At 39.9% G+C, this 24,093-nt stretch overlaps 1 protein-coding gene across 2 annotated transcripts in view; it reads left to right on the forward strand.

The window, feature by feature from the left end:
* MEI1 (meiotic double-stranded break formation protein 1) overlaps nucleotides 1-24,093 on the forward strand; it is a 211,447-nt gene that overhangs the window by 122,671 nt on the left and 64,683 nt on the right. For both annotated transcript variants that reach the window (XM_077169009.1, XM_077169010.1), the window contains exon 20: nucleotides 17,822-18,097. In XM_077169009.1, coding sequence (XP_077025124.1) covers nucleotides 17,822-18,097 — 276 coding nt within the window. The remainder of the gene's footprint in view (nucleotides 1-17,821; nucleotides 18,098-24,093) is intronic.

Below are 24,093 nucleotides of genomic sequence, written 5' to 3' on the forward strand. Positions count from 1 at the left end.
TGTCAGTGGTTATATCTCCTCTTGATTTCTGATTTTATTTATTTGCATCCTCTCTCAACCTTGCTAAGGGTCCATCAATTTGATTGATTTTCTCAAAGAACAGCTTCTGGTTTTCTCGATTTTCTCGATTGTTTTCATGTTCTCAATTTCATTTATTTCTGCTCTAATCTTCATTACTTCTTTCTTTTTGCTTGCTTTGGGGCAAGAACTTTCTCTAGTTCATCCAACTGAACAGTTAATTCCTCAATTTTTCCCTTTCTTCTTTTTTGATACAGGCATTTACGGCAGTAAACTTCCCTCTTACTGCCTTTGCTGCATCCCATAAATTTTGATACGTTGTGTTTTCATTTTCATGTGCCTCGAGATATTTACTGATTTCTCTTGTAATTTCTTCCTTGACCCACTGGTTGTTTAAGAGTGTGTTGTTGAGCCTCCATATATTTGTGAATTTTCTGGCCCTCTGCCCGTTACTGACTTCCAACTTCATTCCTTTATGATCTGAGGACGCGTTTTGTATGATTTCAATCTTTTTAAATTTATTGAGACTTGCTTTGTGACCTAGCATATGGTCTATCCTTGAGGATGATCCATGAGCACTAGAGAAAAAGGCATATCCTGCTGTTGTGGAGTGTAATGTTCTATAACTACCTGGTAAGTCTCGTTTGTTTATTGTATTATTCAAATTCTCTGTTTCTTTATTGATCCTCTGTCTAGACGTTCTGTCCATTGACGAGAGCAGAGAATTGAAGTCTCCAACTATTATGGTAGATGTGTCTATTTCTCTTTTCAGTGTTTGCCTCGTGTATTTTGGGGCACTCTGGCTCGGTGCATAAATATTTATGATTGTTATGTCTTCTTGTTGAATTGTTCCTTTTATTAATACATAGTGTCCTTCTTTGTCTCTCTTAATTGTTTTACATTTGAAGTCTAATTTGTTGGATATTAGTATAGCTACTCCTGCTCTGACTGTTGTTTGCATGAAATATCTTTTCCCAGACTTTCACTTTCAACCTATGTTTGTTCTTGGGTCTAAAATGAGTCTCCTGTAGACAGCATATAGATGGGTCCTGTTTTTTAATCCATTCTGCCAGTCTATGTCTTTTGATTGGGGAGTTTAATCCATTAACATTTAGCGTTATTGCTGTAAGGGCAGTACTTTCTTCTACCATTTTGCCTTTTGGATTTTATATGTCATATCTACTTTTTCTCTCTTTTACCTTTACTCATAGTCTTCATTTCTACACTCTTCTCCACACTCGTCTCTGCTGTCTTTTCCTATCTGTGTCCTGTACTCCCTTTAGTATTTCTTCCAGAGCTGGTCTCTTGGTCACAAATTCTCTCAGTGATTTCTTGTCTGAAAATGTTTTAATTCACCCCTCCTCCTTTTTTTTTTTTTTTTTTTTTTTTTACAAGGGCAGGAACCAGAAAATGAACCCAGGTCTCTGGCGCAGCAGGTGAGAACTCTGCTACTCATCCATCGTTGCCTGCCCTCCACCTCATTTTTGAAGGACAGTTTTGCTAGATATAGAATTCTCGGTTGGCAGTTTTTCTCTTTTAGACTCTTAAACATATCATGCCATTGTCTTCTCGCCTTCATGATTTCTACTGAGAAACCAAATATATTCTCATTGGGCTTCCCTTGTATGTGATGGATTGCTTTTCTCCTGCTGCCTTCAAAATTCTCTCTTTCTCCCTGACATCTGACATTCTGATTAGTAAGTGTCTTGGAGTATGTCAGTTTGGGTCTATTGTGTTTGGGGTACACTGCACTTCTTGGATCTGTAATTTTAAGACTTTCATAAGAGTTGGGAAATTTTCAGTGATAATTTCCTCCATTAGCCTTTCTCCTCCTTTTCCCTTCTCTTCTCCTCTGGGACACCCACAACATGTATATTTCTGTGCTTCATGTTGTCATTCATTCCCTGAGTCCCTGCTCATATTTTTCCATTCTTTTCCCTTTATTTTCTTTTCTGCTTTGGATTTCAGATTCCCCGGCCTCCAGTTCACTAATCCTATCTTCTGCCTCTTGAAATCTAACATTGTAGGTTTCCATTGTTTTTTGTCATCTCTTCTACTGTGCCTTTCATTCCCATAAGTTCTGTGATTTGTTTTTTCAGACTTTTGATTTCTTTTTTTTTTTTTTTTTGCTCATTGCCTTTTTTATATTCTCCCTCAATTTGTTGATCTGATTTTTACTTTTATTTATTAATTAAAGAAATTCTACATATGCAATCAGGAATTCTTAATATCATCACATAGATGCATGATCATCATTTCTTAGTACATTTGCATTGATTTAGAAGAAGAACTAGCAAAACAACAGAAAAAGATATAGAACGTTAATATAGAGAAAAAAATAAAAATAATAATAGTACAAAAAAAAAGACAAACAGACAGACAACAAAAACCTATACCTCAGATGCAGCTTCATTCAGTGTTTTAACATGATTACTTTACAATTAGGTATTATTGTGCTGTCCATTTTTGAGTTTTTGTATCTAGTCCTGTTGCACAGTCTGTATCCCTTCAGCTTCAATTACCCATTGTCTTACCCTGTTTCCAACTCCTGCTGAACTCTGTTACCAATGATATATTTCAAGTTTAATCTCGAATGTCCGTTCACATCAGTGGGACCATACAGTATTTGTCCTTTAGTTTTTGGCTGGATTCACTCAGCATAATATTCTCTAGGTCCATCCATGTTATTACATGGTTCATAAGTTTATCTTGTCTTAAAGCTGCATAATATTCCATCGTATGTATATACCACAGTTTGTTTAGCCACTCGTCTGTTGATGGAGATTTTGGCTGTTTCCATCTCTTTGCAATTGTAAATAATGCTGCTATAAACATTGGTGTGCAAATGTCCGTTTGTGTCTTTGCCCTTAAGTCCTTTGAGTAGATACCTAGCAATGGTATTGCTGGGTCGTATGGCAATTCTATATTCAGCTTTTTGAGGAACCGCCAAACTGCCTTCCACAGTGGTTGCACCCTTTGACATTCCCACCAACAGTGGATAAGTGTGCCTCTTTCTCCGCATCCTCTCCAGCACTTGTCATTTTCTGTTTTGTTGATAATGGCCATTCTGGTGGGTGTGAGATGATATCTCATTGTGGTTTTGATTTGCATTTCTCTAATGGCCAGGGACATTGAGCATCTCTTCATGTGCCTCTTGGCCATCCGTATTTCCTCTTCTGAGAGGGGTCTGTTCAAGTCTTTTTCCCATTTTGTAATTGGGTTGGCTGTCTTTTTGTTGTTGAGATGAACAATCTCTTTATAAATTCTGGATACTAGACCTTTATCTGATATATCATTTCCAAATATTGTCTCCCATTGTGAAGGCTGTCTTTCTACTTTCTTGATGAAGTTCTTTGATGCACAAAAGTGTTTAATTTTGAGGAGTTCCCATTTATTTATTTCCTTCTTCAGTGCTCTTCCTTTAGGTTTGAGGTCCATACAACCGCCTCCAGTTGTAAGATCCATAAGATATCTCCCAACATTTTCCTCTAACTGTTTTATGGTCTTAGACCTAATGTTTAGATCTTTGATCCATTTTGAGTTAACTTTTGTATAGGGTGTGAGAGATGGGTCTTCTTTCATTCTTTTGCATATGGATATCCAGTTCTCTAGGCACCATTTATTGAAGAGACTGCTCTGTCCCAGGTGAGTTGGCTTGACTGCCTTATCAAAGATCAAATGTCCATAGATGAGAGGGTCTATATCTGAGCACTCTATTCGATTCCATTGGTCGATATATCTACTTTATGCCAATACCATGCTGTTTTGACCACTGTGGCTTCATAATATGCCTTAAAGTCCGGCAGCGCGAGACCTCCAGCTTCGTTTTTTTTCCTCAAGATGTTTTTAGCAATTCGGGGCACCCTGCCCTTCCAGATAAATTTGCTTATTGGTTTTTCTAATTCTGAAAAATAAGTTGTTGGGATTTTGATTGGTATTGCATTGAATCTGTAGATCAGTTTAGGTAGGATTGACATCTTAACTATATTTAGTCTTCCAATCCATGAACACGGTATGCCCTTCCATCTATTTAGGTCTTCTGTGATTTCTTTTAGCAGTTTTTTGTAGTTTTCTTTATATAGGTTTTTTGTCTCTTTAGTTAAATTTATTCCTAGGTATTTTATTCTTTTAGTTGCAATTGTAAATGGGATTCGTTTCTTGATTTCCCCCTCAGCTTGTTCATTGCTAGTGTATAGAAATGCTACAGATTTTTGAATGTTGATCTTGTAACCTGCTACTTTGCTGTACTCATTTATTAGCTCTAGTAGTTTTGTTGTGGATTTTTCCGGGTTTTCGACGTATAGTATCATATCGTCTGCAAACAGTGATAGTTTTACTTCTTCCTTTCCAATTTTGATGCCTTGTATTTCTTTTTCTTGTCTAATTGCTCTGGCTAGAACCTCCAACACAATGTTGAATAATCGTGGTGATAGTGGACATCCTTGTCTTGTTCCTGATCTTAGGGGGAAAGTTTTCAATTTTTCCCCATTGAGGATGATATTAGCTGTGGGTTTTTCATATATTCCCTCTATCATTTTAAGGAAGTTCCCTTGTATTCCTATCTTTTGAAGTGTTTTCAACAGGAAAGGATGTTGAATATTGTCGAATGCCTTCTCTGCATCAATTGAGATGATCATGTGATTTTTCTGCTTTGATTTGTTGATATGGTGTATTACATTAATTGATTTTCTTATGTTGAACCATCCTTGCATACCTGGGATGAATCCTACTTGGTCATGATGTATAATTCTTTTAATGTGTTGTTGGATACGATTTGCTAGAATTTTATTGAGGATTTTTGCATCTGTATTCATTAGAGAGATTGGTCTGTAGTTTTCTTTTTTTGTAATATCTTTGCCTGGTTTTGGTATGAGGGTGATGTTGGCTTCATAGAATGAATTAGGTAGTTTTCCCTCCACTTCGATTTTTTTGAAGAGTTTGAAGAGAATTGGTACTAATTCTTTCTGGAACGTTTGGTAGAATTCACATGTGAAGCCATCTGGTCCTGGAATTTTCTTTTTAGGAAGCTTTTGAATGACTAATTCAATTTCTTTACTTGTGATTGGTTTGTTGAGGTCATCTATGTCTTCTTGAGTCAAAGTTGGTTGTTCATGTCTTTCCAGGAACCCGTCCATTTCCTCTAAATTGTTGTATTTATTAGCGTAAAGTTGTTCATAGTATCCTGTTATTACCTCCTTTATTTCTGTGAGGTCAGTAGTTATGTCTCCTCTTCCATTTCTGATCTTATTTATTTGCATCCTCTCTCTTCTTCTTTTTGTCAATCTTGATAAGGGCCCATCAATCTTATTGATTTTCTCATAGAACCAACTTCTGGTCTTATTGATTTTCTCTACTGTTTTCATATTTTCAATTTCATTTATTTCTGCTCTGATCTTTGTTATTTCTTTCCTTTTGCTTGCTTTGGGATTAGTTTGCTGTTCTTTCTCCAGTTCTTCCAATTGAACCGTTAATTCCTGCATTTTTGCCTTTTCTTTTTTTCTGATATAGGCATTTAGGGCAATAAATTTCCCTCTTAGCACTGCCTTTGCTGCATCCCATAAGTTTTGATATGTTGTGTTTTCATTTTCATTTGCCTCGAAGTATTTACTAATTTCTCTTGCAATTTCTTCCTTGACCCACTCGTTGTTTAAGAGTGTGTTGTTGAGCCTCCAGGTATTTGTGAATTTTCTGGCATTCTGCCTATTATTAATTTCCAACTTCATTCCTTTATGATCCGAGAAAGTGTTGTGTATGATTTCAATCTTTTTAAATTTGTTAAGACTTGCTTTGTGACACAGCATATGGTCTATCTTTGAGAATGATCCATGAGCACTTGAGAAAAAGGTGTATCCTGCTGTTGTGGGATGTAATGTCCTATAAATGTCTGTTAAGTCTAGCTCATTTATAGTAATATTCAGATTCTCTATTCTTTATTGATCCTCTGTCTAGATGTTCTGTCCATTGATGAGAGTGGGGAATTGAAGTCTCCAACTATTATGGTATTTGTGTCTATTTCCCTTTTCAGTGTTTGCAGTGTATTCCTCACGTATTTTGGGGCATTCTGGTTCGGTGCATAAATATTTATGATTGTTATGTCTTCTTGTTTAATTGTTCCTTTTATTAGTAGATAGTGTCCTTCTTTGTCTCTTTTAACTGTTTTACATTTGAAGTCTAACTTGTTGGATATTAGTATAGCCACTCCTGCTATTTTCTGGTTGTTATTTGCATGAAATATCTTTTCCCAACCTTTCACTTTCAACCTATGTTTATCTTTGGGTCTAAGATGTGTTTCCTGTAGACAGCATATAGAAGGATCCTGTTTTTTAATCCATTCTCCCAATCTATATCTTTTGATTGGGGAATTCAGTCCATTAACATTTAGTGTTATTACTGTTTGGATAATATTTTCCTCTGCCATTTTGCCTTTTGTATTATATATATATCATATCTGACTTTCCTTCTTTCTACACTCTTCTCCATACCTCTCTCTTCTGTCTTTTTGGTTCTGACTCTAGTGCTCCCTTTAGTATTTCTTGCAGAGCTGGTCTCTTGGTCACAAATTCTCTCAGTGACTTTTTGTCTGAGAATGTTTTAATTTCTCCCTCATTTTTGAAGGACAATTTTGCTGGATATAGGAGTCTTGGTTGGCAGTTTTTCTCTTTTAGTAATTTAAATATATCATCCCACTGTCTTCTAGCCTCCATGATTTCTGCTGAGAAATCTACACATAGTCTTATTGGGTTTCCCTTGTATGTGATGGATTGTTTTTCTCTTGCTGCTTTCAAGATCCTCTCTTTCTCTTTGACCTCTGACATTCTAACTAGTAAGTGTCTTGGAGAACGCCTATTTGGGTCTAATCTCTTTGGGGTGCGCTGCACTTCTTGGATCTGTAATTTTAGGTCTTTCATAAGAGTTGGGAAATTTTCAGTGAAAATTTCTTCCATTAGTTTTTCTCCTCCTTTTCCCTTCTCTTCTCCTTCTGGGACACCCACAACACGTATATTTGTGCGGTTCATATTGTCCTTGAGTTCCCTGATACCCTGTTCAAATTTTTCCATTCTTTTCCCTATAGTTTCTGTTTCTTTTTGGAATTCAGATGTTCCATCCTCCAAATCACTAATTCTATCTTCTGTCTCTTTGAATCTATCATTGTAGGTACCCATTGTTTTTTGTATCTTTTCTACTTTGTCCTTCACTTCCATAAGTTCTGTGATTTGCTTTTTCAGTTTTTCTATTTCTTCTTTATGTTCAGCCCATGTCTTCTTCATGTCCTCCCTCAATTTATCGATTTCGTTTTTGAAGAGGTTTTCCATTTCTGTTCGTATATTTAGCATTAGTTGTCTCAGCTCCTGTATCTCATTTGAACTATTGGTTTGTTCCTTTGACTGGGCCATATTTTCAATTATTTGAGCGTGATCCGTTATCTTCTGTTGGTGTCTGCGCATTTAGACAGATTTCCCTGGGTATTGGATCCAAAAGTTTGGAAGATTTTTCTGTGAAATCTCTGGGTTCTGTTTTTCTTATCCTGCCCAGTAGGTGGCGCTCGTGGCACACGTTTGTCTGCGGGTCCCACCAGTAAAAGGTGCTGTGGGACCTTAAACTTTGGAAAACTCTCGCCGTCCTGGGGGTTCGCTAGCCGAAGCGGCTTGAGCCGGCCCGCGGTCCGAACGCAGGGAGGGTTGCTGTTTGCCGCAGCCAGGGAAAGAGCCCGTCCGAATTTCCTAGTCGGCCCTGGGCAACAAGCGTGGCGGGAGGGCGCCAGCGGCAGCGGCGCGCCCGAGAGAGTGCACGTTCCCCGGGAGTCACGGGTTTGGAAGGGGCCTCCCCCACCCGTCACCGTTCTCCGCGGCCTGGGGGTTTCCGACCCAATTCTCTCAGTTGGTCCGGGGGCTGCGCGTGATGTGGGCACCAGCCGCCTTGGTTTCAGGGGACCGCCTCTCCAATTCTCCCAGCCGGCCCGGGAAGGGGGAAGGGAGTAACTCCGGCCGCTTGCCACCCCGCCCGGTAAGGCCCGCGCGCCTCGGCGATCTCACCCGAGCTGCTTCTCTCAGCCAGCCAGCCGTTCCAGGATGGGGTACGCTGTCTTTTTTATCTCTGTTGTGGCTTTGGGCGCTTTCTGTATCGTTTCTACTCCCCTAGTAGGTGTCCTGGAGAAGAAACTAAGATCCGCGCGTCTTACTAAGCCGCCATCTTCCAGGAAGTCCCCTCTCCAAAAGCTCTTTGATCCATTTTGAGTTAACTTTTATATAGGGTGTGAGATATGGGTCTTCTTTCATTCTTTTGCATATGAATATCCAGTTCTCTAGGCACCATTTATTGAAGAGACTGTTCTGTCCCAGGTGAGTTGGCGTGACTGCCTTATCAAAGATCAAATGTCCATAGATGACAGGGTCTATATCTGAGCACTCTATTCGATTCCATTGGTCAATATATCTTTCTTTATGCCAATACCATGCTGTTTTGACCACTGTGGCTTCATAATATGCCTTAAAGTCAGGCAGCAGGAGACCTCCAGTTTCGTTTTTTTCCTCAAGATGTTTTTAGCAATTCGGGGCACCCTGCCGTTCCAGATAAATTTGCTTATTGGTTTTTCTATTTCTGAAAAATAAGTTGTTGGGATTTTGATTTGTATTGCATTGAATCTGTAAATCAATTTAGATAGAATTGACATCTTAACTATATTTAGTCTTCCAATCCATGAACACGGTGTGCCCTTCCATCTATTTAGGTCTTCTGTGATTTCTTTTAGCAGTTTTTTGTAGTTTTCTTTATATAGGTTTTTGTCACTTTAGTTAAATTTATCCCTAAATATTTTATTCTGTTAGTTGCAATTGTAAATGAAATTTGTTTCTTGATTTCCCCCTCAGCTTGTTCATTACTAGTGTATAGAAACGCTACAGATTTTTGAATGTTGATCTTGTAACCTGCTACTTTGCTGTACTCATTTATTAGCTCTAGTAGTTTTGTTGTGGATTTTTCTGGGTTTTCGATGTATAGTATCATATCATCTACAAACAGTGATAGTTTTACTTCTTCCTTTCCAATTTTGATGCCTTGTATTTCTTTTTCTTGTCTAATTGCTCTGGCTAGAACCTCCAACACAATGTTGAATAATAGTGGTGATAATGGGCATCCTTGTCTTGTTCCTGATCTTAGGGGGAAAGTTTTCAATTTTTCCCCATTGAGGATGATATTAGCTGTGGGTTTTTCATATATTCCCTCTATCATTTTAAGGAAGTTCCCTTGTATTCCTATGCTTTGAAGTGTTTTCAACAGGAAAGAATGTTCAATCCTGTCAAATGCCTTCTCTGCATCAATTGAGATGATCATGTGATTTTTCTGCTTTGATTCGTTGATATGGTGTATTACATTAATTAATTTTCTTATGTTGAACCATCCTTGCATACCTGGGATGAATCCTACTTGGTCATGATGTATAATTCTTTTAATGTGTTGTTGGATATGATTTGCTAGAATTTTATTGAGGATTTTTGCATCTATATTCATTAGAGAGATTGGTCTGTAGTTTTCTTTTTTTTGTAATATCTTTGCCTGGTTTTGGTATGAGGGTGATGTTGGCTTCATAGAATGAATTAGGTAGTTTTCCCTCCACTTCGATTTTTTTGAAGAGTTTGAGGAGAGTTGGTACTAATTCTTTCTGGAATGTTTGATAGAATTCACATGTGAAGCCGTCTGGTCCTGGACTTTTCTTTTTAGAAAGCTTTTGAATGACTGATTCAATTTCTTTACTTGTGATTGGTTTGTTGAGGTCATCTATTTCTTCTTGAGTCAAAGTTGGTTGTTCATGTCGTTCCAGGAACCCATCCATTTCATCTAAATTGTTGTATTTATTAGCGTAAAATTGTTCATAGTATCCTGTTATTACCTCCTTTATTTCTGTGAGGTCAGTAGTTATGTCTCCTCTTCCATTTCTGATCTTATTTATTTGCATCCTCTCTCTTCTTCTTTTTGTCAATCTTGATAAGGGCCCATCAATCTTATTGATTTTCTCATAGAACCAACTTCTGGTCTTACTGATTTTCTCTATTGTTTTCAATTTCATTTATTTCCGCTCTAATCTTTGTTATTTCTTTCCTTTTGCTTGCTTTGGGATTCTTTTGCTGTTCTTTCTCCAGTTCTTTTACGTGGACAGTTAACTCCTGCATTTTTGACTTTTCTTCTTTTCTGATATAGGCATTTAGGGCAATAAATTTCCCTCTTAGCACTGCCTTTGCTGCGTCCCATAAGTTTTGATATGTTGTGTTTTCATTTTCATTCGCCTCGAGGTATTTACTAATTTCTCTTGCAATTTCTTCTTTGACCCACTCGTTGTTTAAGAGTGTGTTGTTGAGCCTCCACATATTTGTGAATTTTCTGGCACTCCACCTATTATTGATTTCCAACTTCATTCCTTTATGATCTGAGAAAGTGTTGTGTATGATTTCAATCTTTTTAAATTTGTTAAGACTTGCTTTGTGACCCAGCATATGGTCTATCTTTGAGAATGATCCATGAACACTTGAGAAAAAGGTGTATCCTGCTGTTGTGGGATGTAATGTCCTATAAATGTCTGTTAAGTCTAGCTCATTTATAGTAATATTCAGATTCTCTATTTCTTTATTGCTCCTCTGTCTAGATGTTCTGTCCATTGATGAGAGTGGTGAACTGAAGTCTCCAACTGTTATGGTATATGTGTCTATTTCCCTTTTCAGTGTTTGCAGTGTATTCCTCACGTATTTTGGGGCATTCTGGTTCGGTGGATAAATATTTATGATTGTTATGTCTTCTTGTTTAATTGTTTCTTTTATTAGTAGATAGTGTCCTTGTTTGTCTCTTTTAACTGTTTTACATTTGAAGTCTAAATTGTTCGATATTAGTATAGCTACTCCTGCTCTTTTCTGGTTGTTATTTGCATGAAATATCTTTTTCCAACCTTTCACTTTCAATCTATGTTTATCTTTGGGTCTAAAATGTGTTTCCTGTAGACAGCATATAGAAGGATCCTATTTTTTAATCCATTCTGCCAGTCTATGTCTTTTGATTGGGGAATTCAATCCATTAACATTTAGTGTTATTACTGTTTGGATAATATTTTCCTCTAACATTTTGACTTTTGTATTATATATATCATATCTGACTTTCCTTCTTTCTACACTCTTCTCCATACCTCTCTCTTCTGTCTTTTCGTATCTGACTCTAGTGCTCCCTTTAGTATTTCTTGCAGAGCTGGTCTCTTGGTCACAAATTCTCTCAGTGACTTTTTGTCTGAGAATGTTTTAATTTCTCCCTCATTTTTGAGGGACAATTTTGCTGGATATAGGTGTCTTGGTTGGCAGTTTTTCTCTTTTAGTAATTTAAATATATCATCCCACTGTCTTCTAGCTTCCATGGTTTCTGCTGAGAAATCTACACATAGTCTTATTGGGTTTCCCTTGTATGTGATGGATTGTTTTTCTCTTGCTGCTTTCAAGATCCTCTCTTTCTCTTTGACCTCTGACATTCTAACTAGTAAGTGTCTTGGAGAACGCCTATTTGGGTCTAATCTCTTTGGGGTGCGCTGCACTTCTTGGATCTGTAATTTTAGGTCTTTCATAAGAGTTGGGAAATTTTCAGTGAAAATTTCTTCCATTAGTTTTTCTCCTCCTTTTCCCTTCTCTTCTCCTTCTGGGACACCCACAACACGTGTATTTGTGCGGTTCAAATTGTCCTTGAGTTCCCTGATGTCCTGTTCACATTTTTCCATTCTTTTCCCTATAGTTTCTGTTTCTTTTTGGAATTCAGATGTTCCATCCTCCAAATCACTAATTCTATCTTCTGTCTCTTTGAATCTATCATTGTAGGTACCCATTGTTTTTTCTATCTTTTCTACTTTATCCTTCACTTCCATAAGTTCTATGATTTGTTTTTTCAGTTTTTCTATTTCTTCTTTTTGTTCAGCCCATGTCTTCTTCATATCCTCCCTCAATTTATCGATTTGGTTTTTGTAGAGGTTTTCCATTTCTGTTCGTATATTCAGCATTAGTTGTCTCAACTCCTGTATCTCTTTTGAACTATTGGTTTGTTCTTTTGACTGGGCCATATTTTCAATTTTCTGAGCGTGATCCGTTATCTTCTGCTGGCGTCTGGGCATTTAGTCAGATTTCCCTGGGTGTTGGACCCAACAGGTTGAAAGATTTTTCTGTGAAATCTCTGGGTTCTGTTTTTCTTATCCTGCCCAGTAGGTGGCACTCGTGGCACACGTTTGTCTGCGGGTCCCAGCAGTAAAAGGTGCTGTGGGTCCTTTAACTTTGGAAAACTCTCGCCCTGGGGAAGGTTCGCCAGCCGAAGTGGCTTGGAAGAGTGCCAGCTGGCCCGGGGATCCGAATGCGGGGAGGGTCGCTGGCCGCTGCAGCCCGGGAGAGCGCCCGTCCGAATCTCCTAGTCAACCCGGGGCGCCAAGCGTGGCGGGAGGGCGTCAGCCGCCGCGGCCCGGGAGAGTGCACCGTTCCCAGCCGGACCGGGAAGTCACACGTTCGGAAGGGACCCCGGTCACCGTTCTCCATGGCCTGGGGATTTTTGCTCCAATTCTCCCAGTTGGTCCAGGGAACCACGCGTGGGGGGAGCGCCAGCTGCCAGGGCTTGAGGGGACTGCTTGTCCAATTGTCCCAGCTGGCCTGGGGGGGAGGAAGGGAGGGACTCCGGCCTCTTGCTGCCCCAGCCTGGGGAAGCCCGTGCCCCTCGGCAATCTCACCAGAGCGGGTTCTCTCAGACAGTCAACCGCTCCAGGATGGGGTACGCTGTCTTCTTGATCTCTTTCATGGCTCCGGGAGCTCTTCTGTATCGTTTCTACTCCCCTAGTAGCTGTTCTGGAGAAGGAACTAAGATCCGCGCGTCTTACTAAGCCGCCATCTTCTCCGGAAGTCCATATAGCAAAATCTTAATGTCTTCTATGGCCAGGAAAAAAAGTTTCTAGTCTAGAGCAGAGCTACGACCACCGTCCCCATCTTCAGTCCATCGCGGCCGCCTCATGAACTGCCCGGCGCTCCTCTTTCTGCATTCTCAAGTTCTGTTGGTCTGATTTTTGATGAGAGTTTCCATGTCTGTTCAAACACCCTGAATTAATTCTTTAAACTCCTGTATCTCATTTAAATTGCTGGTTTGTTCATTTGAGTGGGCTGTATCTTCAATTTTCCTAGTTTATTCTTTATTTTCTGCTGGCATCTAGACATTTAATTTCCTTCTTGTATTGTACAGAGTGTTTTCACATTTTTCTTGGTATTTTCTTGCTGGATGACTTTGTCATCTGTCTTTTCTTTGACATTCAGTTCAGCTTATTCTCGACTTCTAACTTAGGTTTTGTTTAACAGATCAGAATTTTTCAGTTCTTGTTTTCTTGTTTCTTGCCCTGCCTGTATGGTGCCTTTTCTGTTTTGTTGTTTTTTCCTTTGGAGGGTGTGCTTAGGTATTATAGACCCCAGTCAGATTTTCCCAGACCAGACTGGCCTCCTCTCAGGAGGAAAGAGTCATCTGCATCAGTTTGCCCTGAGGGTGAGACCCGGCAGGTTGACAGACTTTCTATGAAGCCTCTAGACTGTGTTTTTCCTATCCTGCCCAGTATGTTGTGCCTGTCTGCCTGTGGGTCCCACCAGCATAAAGTGATGCGCAGTACCTTTAACTTCAGCAGACTTTCCCTGCTGGGAATGTGGTAGAGACAGAGGAGAGTTTGTAAGGTGGCTTTAAAGTCTTCAGTTTTCTAGACCCTGTGGTCTGAATACCCTGAGAGAGGGATTCCACCTGAGCTGGGCACCACCTCTCTCCTGGGGAAGGCACAGCCTCTAGGGAATTACCTCCTTGCACCTTGCCAGACTATTTGTCTCTCAGACAAGCTTAATTCCACCCTGTCTTGGGTAGTTGGTGCCTGAGAAGGCTTATAGGTGTATATAAAGAGCAGTTGAGCAGTAGAAACATAGAACTAAAAAAAAAAAAGAAGGCTTTTCAGATCAGGACCCCCAGATTTGGTAATCAAGAGCTTCATTGGTACGTTCCTTTATGTATCTCCAGTCCTATGTGCCCCCTCTTCTTTTTTTTAGGGTCCAGACTTTTTCAAGTGTTTTGTGCTGTCTCATCAAAAGAATCTCAGTTTTTTGTTTTCGTTTTTTTCCCTTCACCCCTGCTGCCTCTGCGCTGGGGCAAAACTAGTAGCTTTAGCTTTTATTCAAGGATTAGCTGAACCTGGGGCCTATTTTTAGTAGTCAGCATTTTTAAATTAATTCCGCAATTGGAGGTTGGTTGATCTCAGCTCCTTGCTGTTAGTGAAGTCTCTTTCCTTTCCCTTCTGGGAACCAGCCTGTAGGGGAGGGGTGCTGACCACCACGGCTTGGGGGACTCATGGTTCTGGGTTGGATTGCAGCTGGTCCAGCTTGTCCAGACTGGTGTATGCTGTGTATCCGGTCACTAATGTGGCTCCAACAGTTGTTCTGTACTGTTCCTGGGTATTTACTAGCTGCTCTGGAGGATGAACCAAATTCCATACCTCACTAAGCTGCCATCTTGGAGCCACCACTCTGTTTCTGCTTTAATCTTTGTAATTTCTCTTCTTCTATTTGCTATTCTTTCTCTAGTTCCTCAGCTGAGCACTTAAGTCCTCCATTTTTGCTTTTCTTCTTTTTGATATAAGCATTTAGGGCAATAAAGTTCCCTCTCAGCACTGCCTTTACCACATCCCATCAGTTTTGATATGTTGTATTCTCATTTTCATTCGTCTTCAAATATTTCATGATTTCTCTTGCAGTTTCTTCTTTGACGTACTGAGTGTTGAAGAGCGTGCTATTTAATTTCCATATATTTGTGAAAGTTCTGATTCTTTGGTGGTTATTGGTTTCCATCTTCATTCCCTTATGGTCAGAGAAAGTGTTTTGAATAATTTCAATCTTTTTAAAATTTGTTAAGACCTGTTTTGTGCCTCCAGCATACGATCTATCCTGGAGAACGTTCCATGAGCACTAGAGAAGAATGTATATCCTGATGTTTGGGGGTTTAATGACCTATGTTTGTCTGTTAGGTTTGGTTCATTTATCATATTGTTTAGGTTCTGTATTTCCTTGTTCATCCTCTGTTTGGTTATTCTGTCTATAGAAGAGAGTGGTGTATTAATGTGTCCCACTATTATTGTTGAAACATCTATGCTCCTTTCATTTTTGCCAGTGTTTGCCTCATGAACTTTGGAGCTCCTTGAATGGGAGCTGTGTTAGTCAGATTCAGCTGTCAACTTCGCCAGGTGAGCATACCTAGTCGTGTTGCTGTGGACATAAGCCAATGGTACGTGAACCTCATCTGTTGCTAATTACATCTGCTGTCAGCTAGGAGGTGTGTCTGCTGCAATTTGCATTTGACTTAATTGGCTGGTGCTTAAATGAGAGAGTGCAACTTAGCACAGCCTAAGCAGCTTGGCATCCCTCATTTCAGCACTTTCAGCTCAGCCCAGGCCTTTGGAAATGCAGAAAGAAGTCACCCTGGGGAAAGTTGTTGGAACCCAGGGGCCTGGAGAGAAGACCAGCAGAGACCATCCTGTGCCTTCCACATAAGGAAGGACCTCAGTGGAAAGTTAGCTGCCTTTCCTCTGAAGAACTAACAAAATAAATCCCCTTTTATTAAAAGCCAATCCGTCTCTGGTGTGTTGCATTCCGGCAGCTAGCAAACTAGAACAGATTTGGTACCGGAGAGTGGGGTGCTGCTGCGGTTTGCAAATACCAGATATGTTGGAACATTTTTTGGATGGCTAAGGGGAAGACTTTGGAGGAACTGTGAAGAGATTGATGAAGAAGTCCTGGAGTGTTTGAAGAGACTTTTGGTGTAAATGGAACCACTGCCAATCTTGACAAAGGAGGACACAAAAGGGAGAGATTGGAGTTTGCAGAGTGAAAACCATGGAAGCTCGGGTCTGAAGCCAGGAAACCTCGGCCAGGAGAGTGGAGAGGGTGAGTTTGCCCTGAGGGCAGAGGATGAGTCATCTCATTGCAGTGGAAGAATTGTGCCATCTTAGCCCTTTGAGAAGGTACAGCACGCTCCTTGGGGACAGCCTGGCTGCCACCACATGGAGGGGTTGAGCATGTGCCCCAGAAGTGGCAGAGAGCCCAGGGGTGGCTCTGATGCCTGGAGAGAGTGGAGCCGAAAGGTGGTCTCCTTGATGTTCCCCGAGGTTGATTTGGAAAGAGGCGGGCCACTGCATAGGCCCTCAGAAAGGGTGGGATTGCCACTTTCTAAAGCCGAAGGATAAATGACTTTCAGATTTTGAAATCCAATGGTGTTTGCCTGCAGGTTTTCCTTCCAGCTTCTCCCTATGTATCCTGTGTTTATCCTCCTTTACACATTGGCATCAGATAACTTGTCTGAGATTCACAGGTCCACAGCAAGAAGAGAATTTTTTTTTTTTGTACCTGTTTAAGGTGATGCTTAAAGTTGCCAAGTTGACAAGGGGTGGACATGTGTTAGTCAGATTCAGTTGTCAACTTGGCCAGGTGAGCATACCTAGTCTTGATGCTGTGGACATAAGCCAATGGTACGTGAACCTCATCTGTTCCTAATTACATCTGCTGTCGGCTAGGAGGTGTGTCTGCTGCAATGAGTGACGTTTGACTTAATTGGCTGGTGCTTAAATGAGAGAGCGCAACGTAGCACAGCCTAAGCAGCTCAACATCCCTCATCTCAGCACTTGCAGCTCAGCCCAGGCCTTTGGAGATGCAGAAAGAGGTCACTCCGGGGAAAGTTGTTGGAACCCAAGGGCCTGGAGAGAAGACCAGCAGAGACCATCCTGTGCCTTCCACATAAGGAAGAACCTCAGTGGAAAGTTAGCTGCCTTTCCTCTGAAAAATAAATCCCCTTTTATTAAAAGCCAATCTGTCTTTGGTGTGTTGCATTCTGGCAGCTAGCAAACTAGAACAGAGCATAAACATTTATGATCATTATTTCTTCTTGGTGAATTATCTCTTTTATTAATATTAATGTCCTTCCTTGCCTTTCATGACTTCTTTGCATTTAAAGTCTATTTTGCCTGGTATTAGTATAACTCTTCCTTCTTTCTTTTGGTTATCTTTTTCCATCTTTTCATTTTCAGTGTATCTGTATCCTTGGGTCTAAGATGAATCTCTTGTAAATAGCATATAAATGGGTTATATTTTTTAATCTGTTCTGCCAATCTGCATCTTTTAATTGGTGAGTTTAGTCTGTTAACATTCAAAGTTATTGCTGTAAAGGCAGTTTTTGAATCTATCATCTTATTGTTTGGATTTTATTTGTCAAATTAATATTTTTCCCCTGACTTAGTCCCTGCCCTGAAGCAGCTTTCTGACTAGTGTGGCAGGTAGACATGTATATTGACAATTACAACACACCATGATAAATATCATTATAGGTAAGTATCTTTTCTCAGCCTTGGTACTATTAACAGTTTGGACTGGATAGTTTTATGTTGTGGGGAGCTGTCCTGTGCATTTTAAGATATTTAATAGCATCCCTGGTGTCTTTCCACTAGATGCCAGTAGCACTCCTCAAGTTGACACCAGAGAGTTTCCAAACATTGTCAAAAGTCCTGGGGGTGAAGATGAGGGCAGTTGAGCACCTCAGCTGAGTCTTATGAGGGAAGTACAGTGGAATTTTCTTTTTTCTCAGGTGCCCTGGAATGAACCAGTGAAGGTATCTTGGAGTACTAGTATGGCGAGGCCATTTTCCCCAGAGGTTTACTGACTGTGTTTGTTTTTGTTTTTGTTTTTAATCTCTTGGGCCCTCTGCAAGATACATTTAGTTTCTTTCTTTCTATATTCTCCAGACTGTGGTTACTGCCATGAGAACATTCCTAGAGGGCATTTCAGACCTGCATCTGGTCTATAACCACCACCCCCTCCTGCTCAGACTATTCCTGTTGTATCCAGAACTGATGAGTAGGTTTGGGCACCGTGTCCTGGAACTTTGGTTCTCCTGGGAAGAGAGCAGTTATGAGGAGCTGGATAACATCCCCTCTGCTGGGCAATCCACCCTTCCTTCCAGTTTGGCAACCCTGTTCCACATCCTCAGAAGCAGTCCCAGCATCCTGCTCATTTTGCTGGTAGGTAACCACTTGCTCATTTCTGCACTCAAAAACAGTGGGCCCTTTCTCTCTCTAGGTACTGGTTTACTGAGATCAGGATATACCTGCAGCTGCTTCTTCCCCTCTCAGGACTTATCACTGCCTCCATGGAGTGGAAGATCCTTTCTTTTGGCCATGCCATTTCTCCTAAGTCTGATGGCACATCCTCCCACGGAGAGATATGTGCCTCTCTGCAACCAGGGATGTAACCCTATAAAATGCTGATTCCAGTTACTAGGCCCTCTTACATCCCTGTCACCTCCTCTAAAGCAGATTCTACAAAGGAGAGTTTATTGTTAAAGGACACCCCAGCATTGTGGGAATGAGATGTATGATTGTAGAAGTACTCGGTTTCTTTTCTGCCATTACCCACGTGACAATGTCACATGTGTAGTATAACCCTTTTGCATACCCTGACTTTTTTTGGAAACTCCACCTTTTTATGAAGTAAAACACTACCATAATTTCTAATAGGTACATGAATTAGATAAAATAAGGTGCTTATTGTCTGTAATGTCTAACACTTTGGCTTTAATTCTACTTTTTTTCCCTTCCATTCAAGAAAGTACTATGGAAAACAATTTAGTGGGTGACATTAATAATGGCTGTACCTGCTGTAATTTATTTATTTTTTTAAAAGAAAATGATTTGCACATTTGACACTTTGTATTTAGTAATAGATTACTAATGGGAAGTCCCAAACTAATTACAGTACCCAAGCATAGGAGACTCTGGGTTAGGTTTAGAATTCTGCATTTAATGATAGCTTACCCATGGGTCCCCTCCCTATTCCATGGAGGATGGCACAGCTGATCAAAGTATAGTGGGATTCCTTTGTCTTGTGGTGGTATCTTCCAGAGCAGTTTGCCCTTTGACCTCCCTGAAGCAGCAGGACTGGGTTCATACACACTTACGAAGCCTCATGATGTTGAACCTTCCTAGTTCTCACCGTAGTCACCCACTTGATATCAGTGGCCTAATAAATTTAACTGTTTGATCACTGCAGCCCTACTCTCTCTCATTTAAAAAAAAATTTCCTATAGAATGTATTTCAGGTTTCCATATTTTGAAAACAAAGCAGATCATTCTAAATGGGTTAAATTTAAACAAAAATATATGATCCCCATCATACAAACAGATAACTATAAATCTACTCTGAAAGTATAATTAGTCAAGATGTATCTATTTGGAGAGTATGTACCTAGTAACTTATTATACAAAAGATAAGTCTGAAGTCCTTAGAAAACATATGGATCATTGATATTCAAACATTAAAATGGTGACTGTTCTACTATTTGGGAAAATATAGAAAAACAAATGGCTCTGGATGTTGTTTATTCTTGCCCTTCCAAGAGAATTGCAGATCCAGGTGAGATTAGTTTGGAAAAAAGTCTTTCTTTGTCCAGAAAATCTTCCGAATCCAGGACACTTCTGTAATTATCAGAGACTAAAGAAACTTTATGAGGATAAGTGGGCTATAAATTCCTGAAAAATGAGCAGTCTTTTTTTCCTTTACTTCACCATTTCAATGCAAACAGAATATGAGAGATAGTAAAACAAACAAAACAAAAACTCATTGGTGTCTGACTCACATTTTGCTCCCAAACCTTTTCACATTTAAAAAATATTTTTATTCTGAACAACAAAAAACATACAAACATTCTTGGCATGGTTACAATCAATGGCTCACAATATCATCACAAAGTTGTATATTCATCACCATGATCACTTTTTTGAATAATTGCATCTCTCCAGCAAAGAAAGAAAAAAGAAAAAACTCATACGTGCCATACCCCTTACCCCTCCTTCTCATTGACCACTAATATTTCAGTCTACTTAGTTTATTATAACCCTTGTTCCCCCTATTATTTGTTTATTTATTATCCATATTTTTTTACTTATCTGTCCATACTGTAGATAAAAGCATAAGACACAAGGTTTTCACAATCACACAGTCACATTGCGAAAGGTATATCATTATACAATCATCTTCAAGAAACATGGCTGAGAGGGGGTCCAAGATGGTGGTACAGTGAGGTGTGGAATTTAGTTCGTCCTCCAGAGCAGCTAGTAAATAGTCAGGAACAGTACAGAACAACTGTTGGGGCCACACCAGTGACCGGGCACACAGCATACAACAGTCAGGACAAGCTGGACCAGCTGTGATCCCACCGAGAACCATAAGTCCCCCAAGCTATGGAGGCCAGCACCCCTCCCCTACAGGCTGGTTCCCAGAGGGGAAAGGTAAGCAACTTTACTAACAGCAAGGGTCTGAGCACAACAAAGTTCCAATATGGAATTAATTAACAAATTCTGGCTACTAAAAATAGGCCCGCAGCTAAGCTGAACCTGGAGTAAAAGCAGAGGTTGCTGGTTTTTGCCCTGGCACAGAGGGGGCAGGGCTGACAGAAAAAGGGAAAAAAAACAAACAGGTTTTTTTCAGACCAGACACCACAAAATGCTTGAAAAGATCTGGGTCCTGTAGAAAGGGAGGGGGCACATAGGACCTGAAAATACATAGAGCAATGTACCAACTTAAGCCCTTGATTGGCAAACCTCAGGAACAGGGGTCATGCTATGAAAAGGATTTTTTTTCTTTTCTTTTTTGTGGCTGTGTTTCTATGGCTTGACTGCTCTTTGCATGCAACTGCAAAGCTTCTCAGGCTCCAATGCCCCAGGCAGGGGTGGAATTAAGCTTGTCTGAGAGGCAAAGAGGCAGGTGTGGTGAAAGGAAGTAATTCCCTGGAGGCTATGCCTCTCCTAGGAGAGGGGTGGTGCCCAGCTCAGGTGGAATCCATTCCTCAAGAAATTCAGACCCCAGGTTCTGGAAAACAAAGCCTTTAAAGCCAGTCTATGATCTCTCCTCCGTCTCAACCATGCCCCAGCAGGGAAAGTCTGCTGAAGTTAAAGGTACTGCATCACTTTATGCTGGTGGGACCCACAGGCAGACAAGCACAACATACTGGGCAGGATAGGAAAAACACAGTCTAGAGGCTTCATAGAAAGTCTGTCAACCTGCCGGGTCTCACCTTCAGGGAAAACTGATGCAGATGACTCTTTCCTTCTGAGAAGAGGCCAGTCTGGTCTGGGAAAATCTGACTGGGGTCTATAATACCTAAGTACCACCTCCAAAGGGAAAAACAACAAAACAGAAAAGCGCCATACAGGCAGGGCAAGAAACAAGAAAACAAGAACTGAAAAATTCTGATCTGTTAAACAAAACCTAAACTAGAAGTTGAGAATAAGCTGAACTGAATGTCAAAGAAAAGATAGATGACAAAGTCATCCAGCAAGAAAATACCAAGAAAAATGTGAAAACACTCTGTACAATAAACTAAGGAAATTAAATGTCTAGATGCCAGCAGAAAATAAAGAATAAACTAGGAAAATTGAAGATACGGCCCAGTCAAAGGAACAAACCAGCAATTTAAATGAGATACAGGAGTTTAAACAATTAATTCAGGGTGTTCGAACAGACATGGAAACTCTCATCAAAAATCATATCAGCAAATTGAGGGTGGATATAAAGAAGGCAATGAGCAAAAAAAAAAAAATAAGAAATCAAAAGTCTGAAAAAACAAATCACAGAACTTATGGGAATGAAAGGCACAGTAGAAGAGATGAAAAAAAAATGGAAACCTACAATGTTAGATTTCAAGAGGCAGAAGATAGGATTAGTGAACTGGAGGCCGGGGAATCTGAAATCCAAAGCAGAAAAGAAAATAAAGGGAAAAGAATGGAAAAATATGAGCAGGGACTCAGGGAATGAATGACAACATGAAGCACAGAAATATACATGTTGTGGGTGTCCCAGAGGAGAAGAGAAGGGAAAAGGAGGAGAAAGGCTAATGGAGGAAATTATCACTGAAAATTTCCCAACTCTTATGAAAGTCTTAAAATTACAGATCCAAGAAGTGCAGTGTACCCCAAACACAATAGACCCAAACTGACATACTCCAAGACACTTACTAATCAGAATGTCAGATGTCAGGGAGAAAGAGAGAATTTTGAAGGCAGCAGGAGAAAAGCAATCCATCACATACAAGGGAAGCCCAATGGGAATATATTTGGTTTCTCAGTAGAAATCATGAAGGCGAGAAGACAATGGCATGATATGTTTAAGAGTCTAAAAGAGAAAAACTGCCAACCGAGAATTCTATATCTAGCAAAACTGTCCTTCAAAAATGAGGTGGAGGGCAGGCAACGATGGATGAGTAGCAGAGTTCTCACCTGCTGCGCCAGAGACCTGGGTTCATTTTCTGGTTCCTGCCCTTGTAAAAAAAAAAAAAAAAAAAAAAAAGGAGGAGGGGTGAATTAAAACATTTTCAGACAAGAAATCACTGAGAGAATTTGTGACCAAGAGACCAGCTCTGGAAGAAATACTAAAGGGAGTACAGGACACAGATAGGAAAAGACAGCAGAGACGAGTGTGGAGAAGAGTGTAGAAATGAAGACTATGAGTAAAGGTAAAAGAGAGAAAAAGTAGATATGACATATAAAATCCAAAAGGCAAAATGGTAGAAGAAAGTACTGCCCTTACAGCAATAACGCTAAATGTTAATGGATTAAACTCCCCAATCAAAAGACATAGACTGGCAGAATGGATTAAAAAACAGGACCCATCTATATGCTGTCTACAGGAGACTCATTTTAGACCCAAGAACAAACATAGGTTGAAAGTGAAAGTCTGGGAAAAGATATTTCATGCAAACAACAGTCAGAGCAGGAGTAGCTATACTAATATCCAACAAATTAGACTTCAAATGTAAAACAATTAAGAGAGACAAAGAAGGACACTATGTATTAATAAAAGGAACAATTCAACAAGAAGACATAACAATCATAAATATTTATGCACCGAGCCAGAGTGCCCCAAAATACACGAGGCAAACACTGAAAAGAGAAATAGACACATCTACCATAATAGTTGGAGACTTCAATTCTCTGCTCTCGTCAATGGACAGAACGTCTAGACAGAGGATCAATAAAGAAACAGAGAATTTGAATAATACAATAAACAAACGAGACTTACCAGGTAGTTATAGAACATTACACCCCACAACAGCAGGATATGCCTTTTTCTCTAGTGCTCATGGATCATCCTCAAGGATAGACCATATGCTAGGTCACAAAGCAAGTCTCAATAAATTTAAAAAGATTGAAATCATACAAAACGCGTCCTCAGATCATAAAGGAATGAAGTTGGAAGTCAGTAACGGGCAGAGGGCCAGAAAATTCACAAATATATGGAGGCTCAACAACACACTCTTAAACAACCAGTGGGTCAAGGAAGAAATTACAAGAGAAATCAGTAAATATCTCGAGGCACATGAAAATGAAAACACAACGTATCAAAATTTATGGGATGCAGCAAAGGCAGTAAGAGGGAAGTTTACTGCCGTAAATGCCTGTATCAAAAAAGAAGAAAGGGAAAAATTGAGGAATTAACTGTTCAGTTGGATGAACTAGAGAAAGTTCTTGCCCCAAAGCAAGCAAAAAGAAAGAAGTAATGAAGATTAGAGCAGAAATAAATGAAATTGAGAACATGAAAACAATCGAGAAAATCGAGAAAACCAGAAGCTGTTCTTTGAGAAAATCAATCAAATTGATGGACCCTTAGCAAGGTTGAGAGAGGATGCAAATAAATAAAATCAGAAATCAAGAGGAGATATAACCACTGACACCGCAGAAATAAAGAAGGTAATGAGAGGATACTATGAACAACTTTATGCTAATAAACGAGACAATATAGACAAAATGGACAACTTTTTAGAAAGGCATGAGCAACCAACATTGACTGGAGAAGAAACAGATGACCTCAACAAACCAATCAACAAACAAGTAAAGAAATTGAATTAGTCATTAAGAAGCTCCCAAAAAAGAAAAGTCCAGGACTAGATAGCTTCACATGTGAATTCTACCAAACATTCAAGAAAGAATTAGTACCAATCCTGCTCGAACTCTTCAAAAAAACG

This window comes from Tamandua tetradactyla, chromosome 7 (assembly GCF_023851605.1).
Source record: "Tamandua tetradactyla isolate mTamTet1 chromosome 7, mTamTet1.pri, whole genome shotgun sequence".
In the NCBI taxonomy this organism is placed as follows: domain Eukaryota; kingdom Metazoa; phylum Chordata; class Mammalia; order Pilosa; family Myrmecophagidae; genus Tamandua; species Tamandua tetradactyla.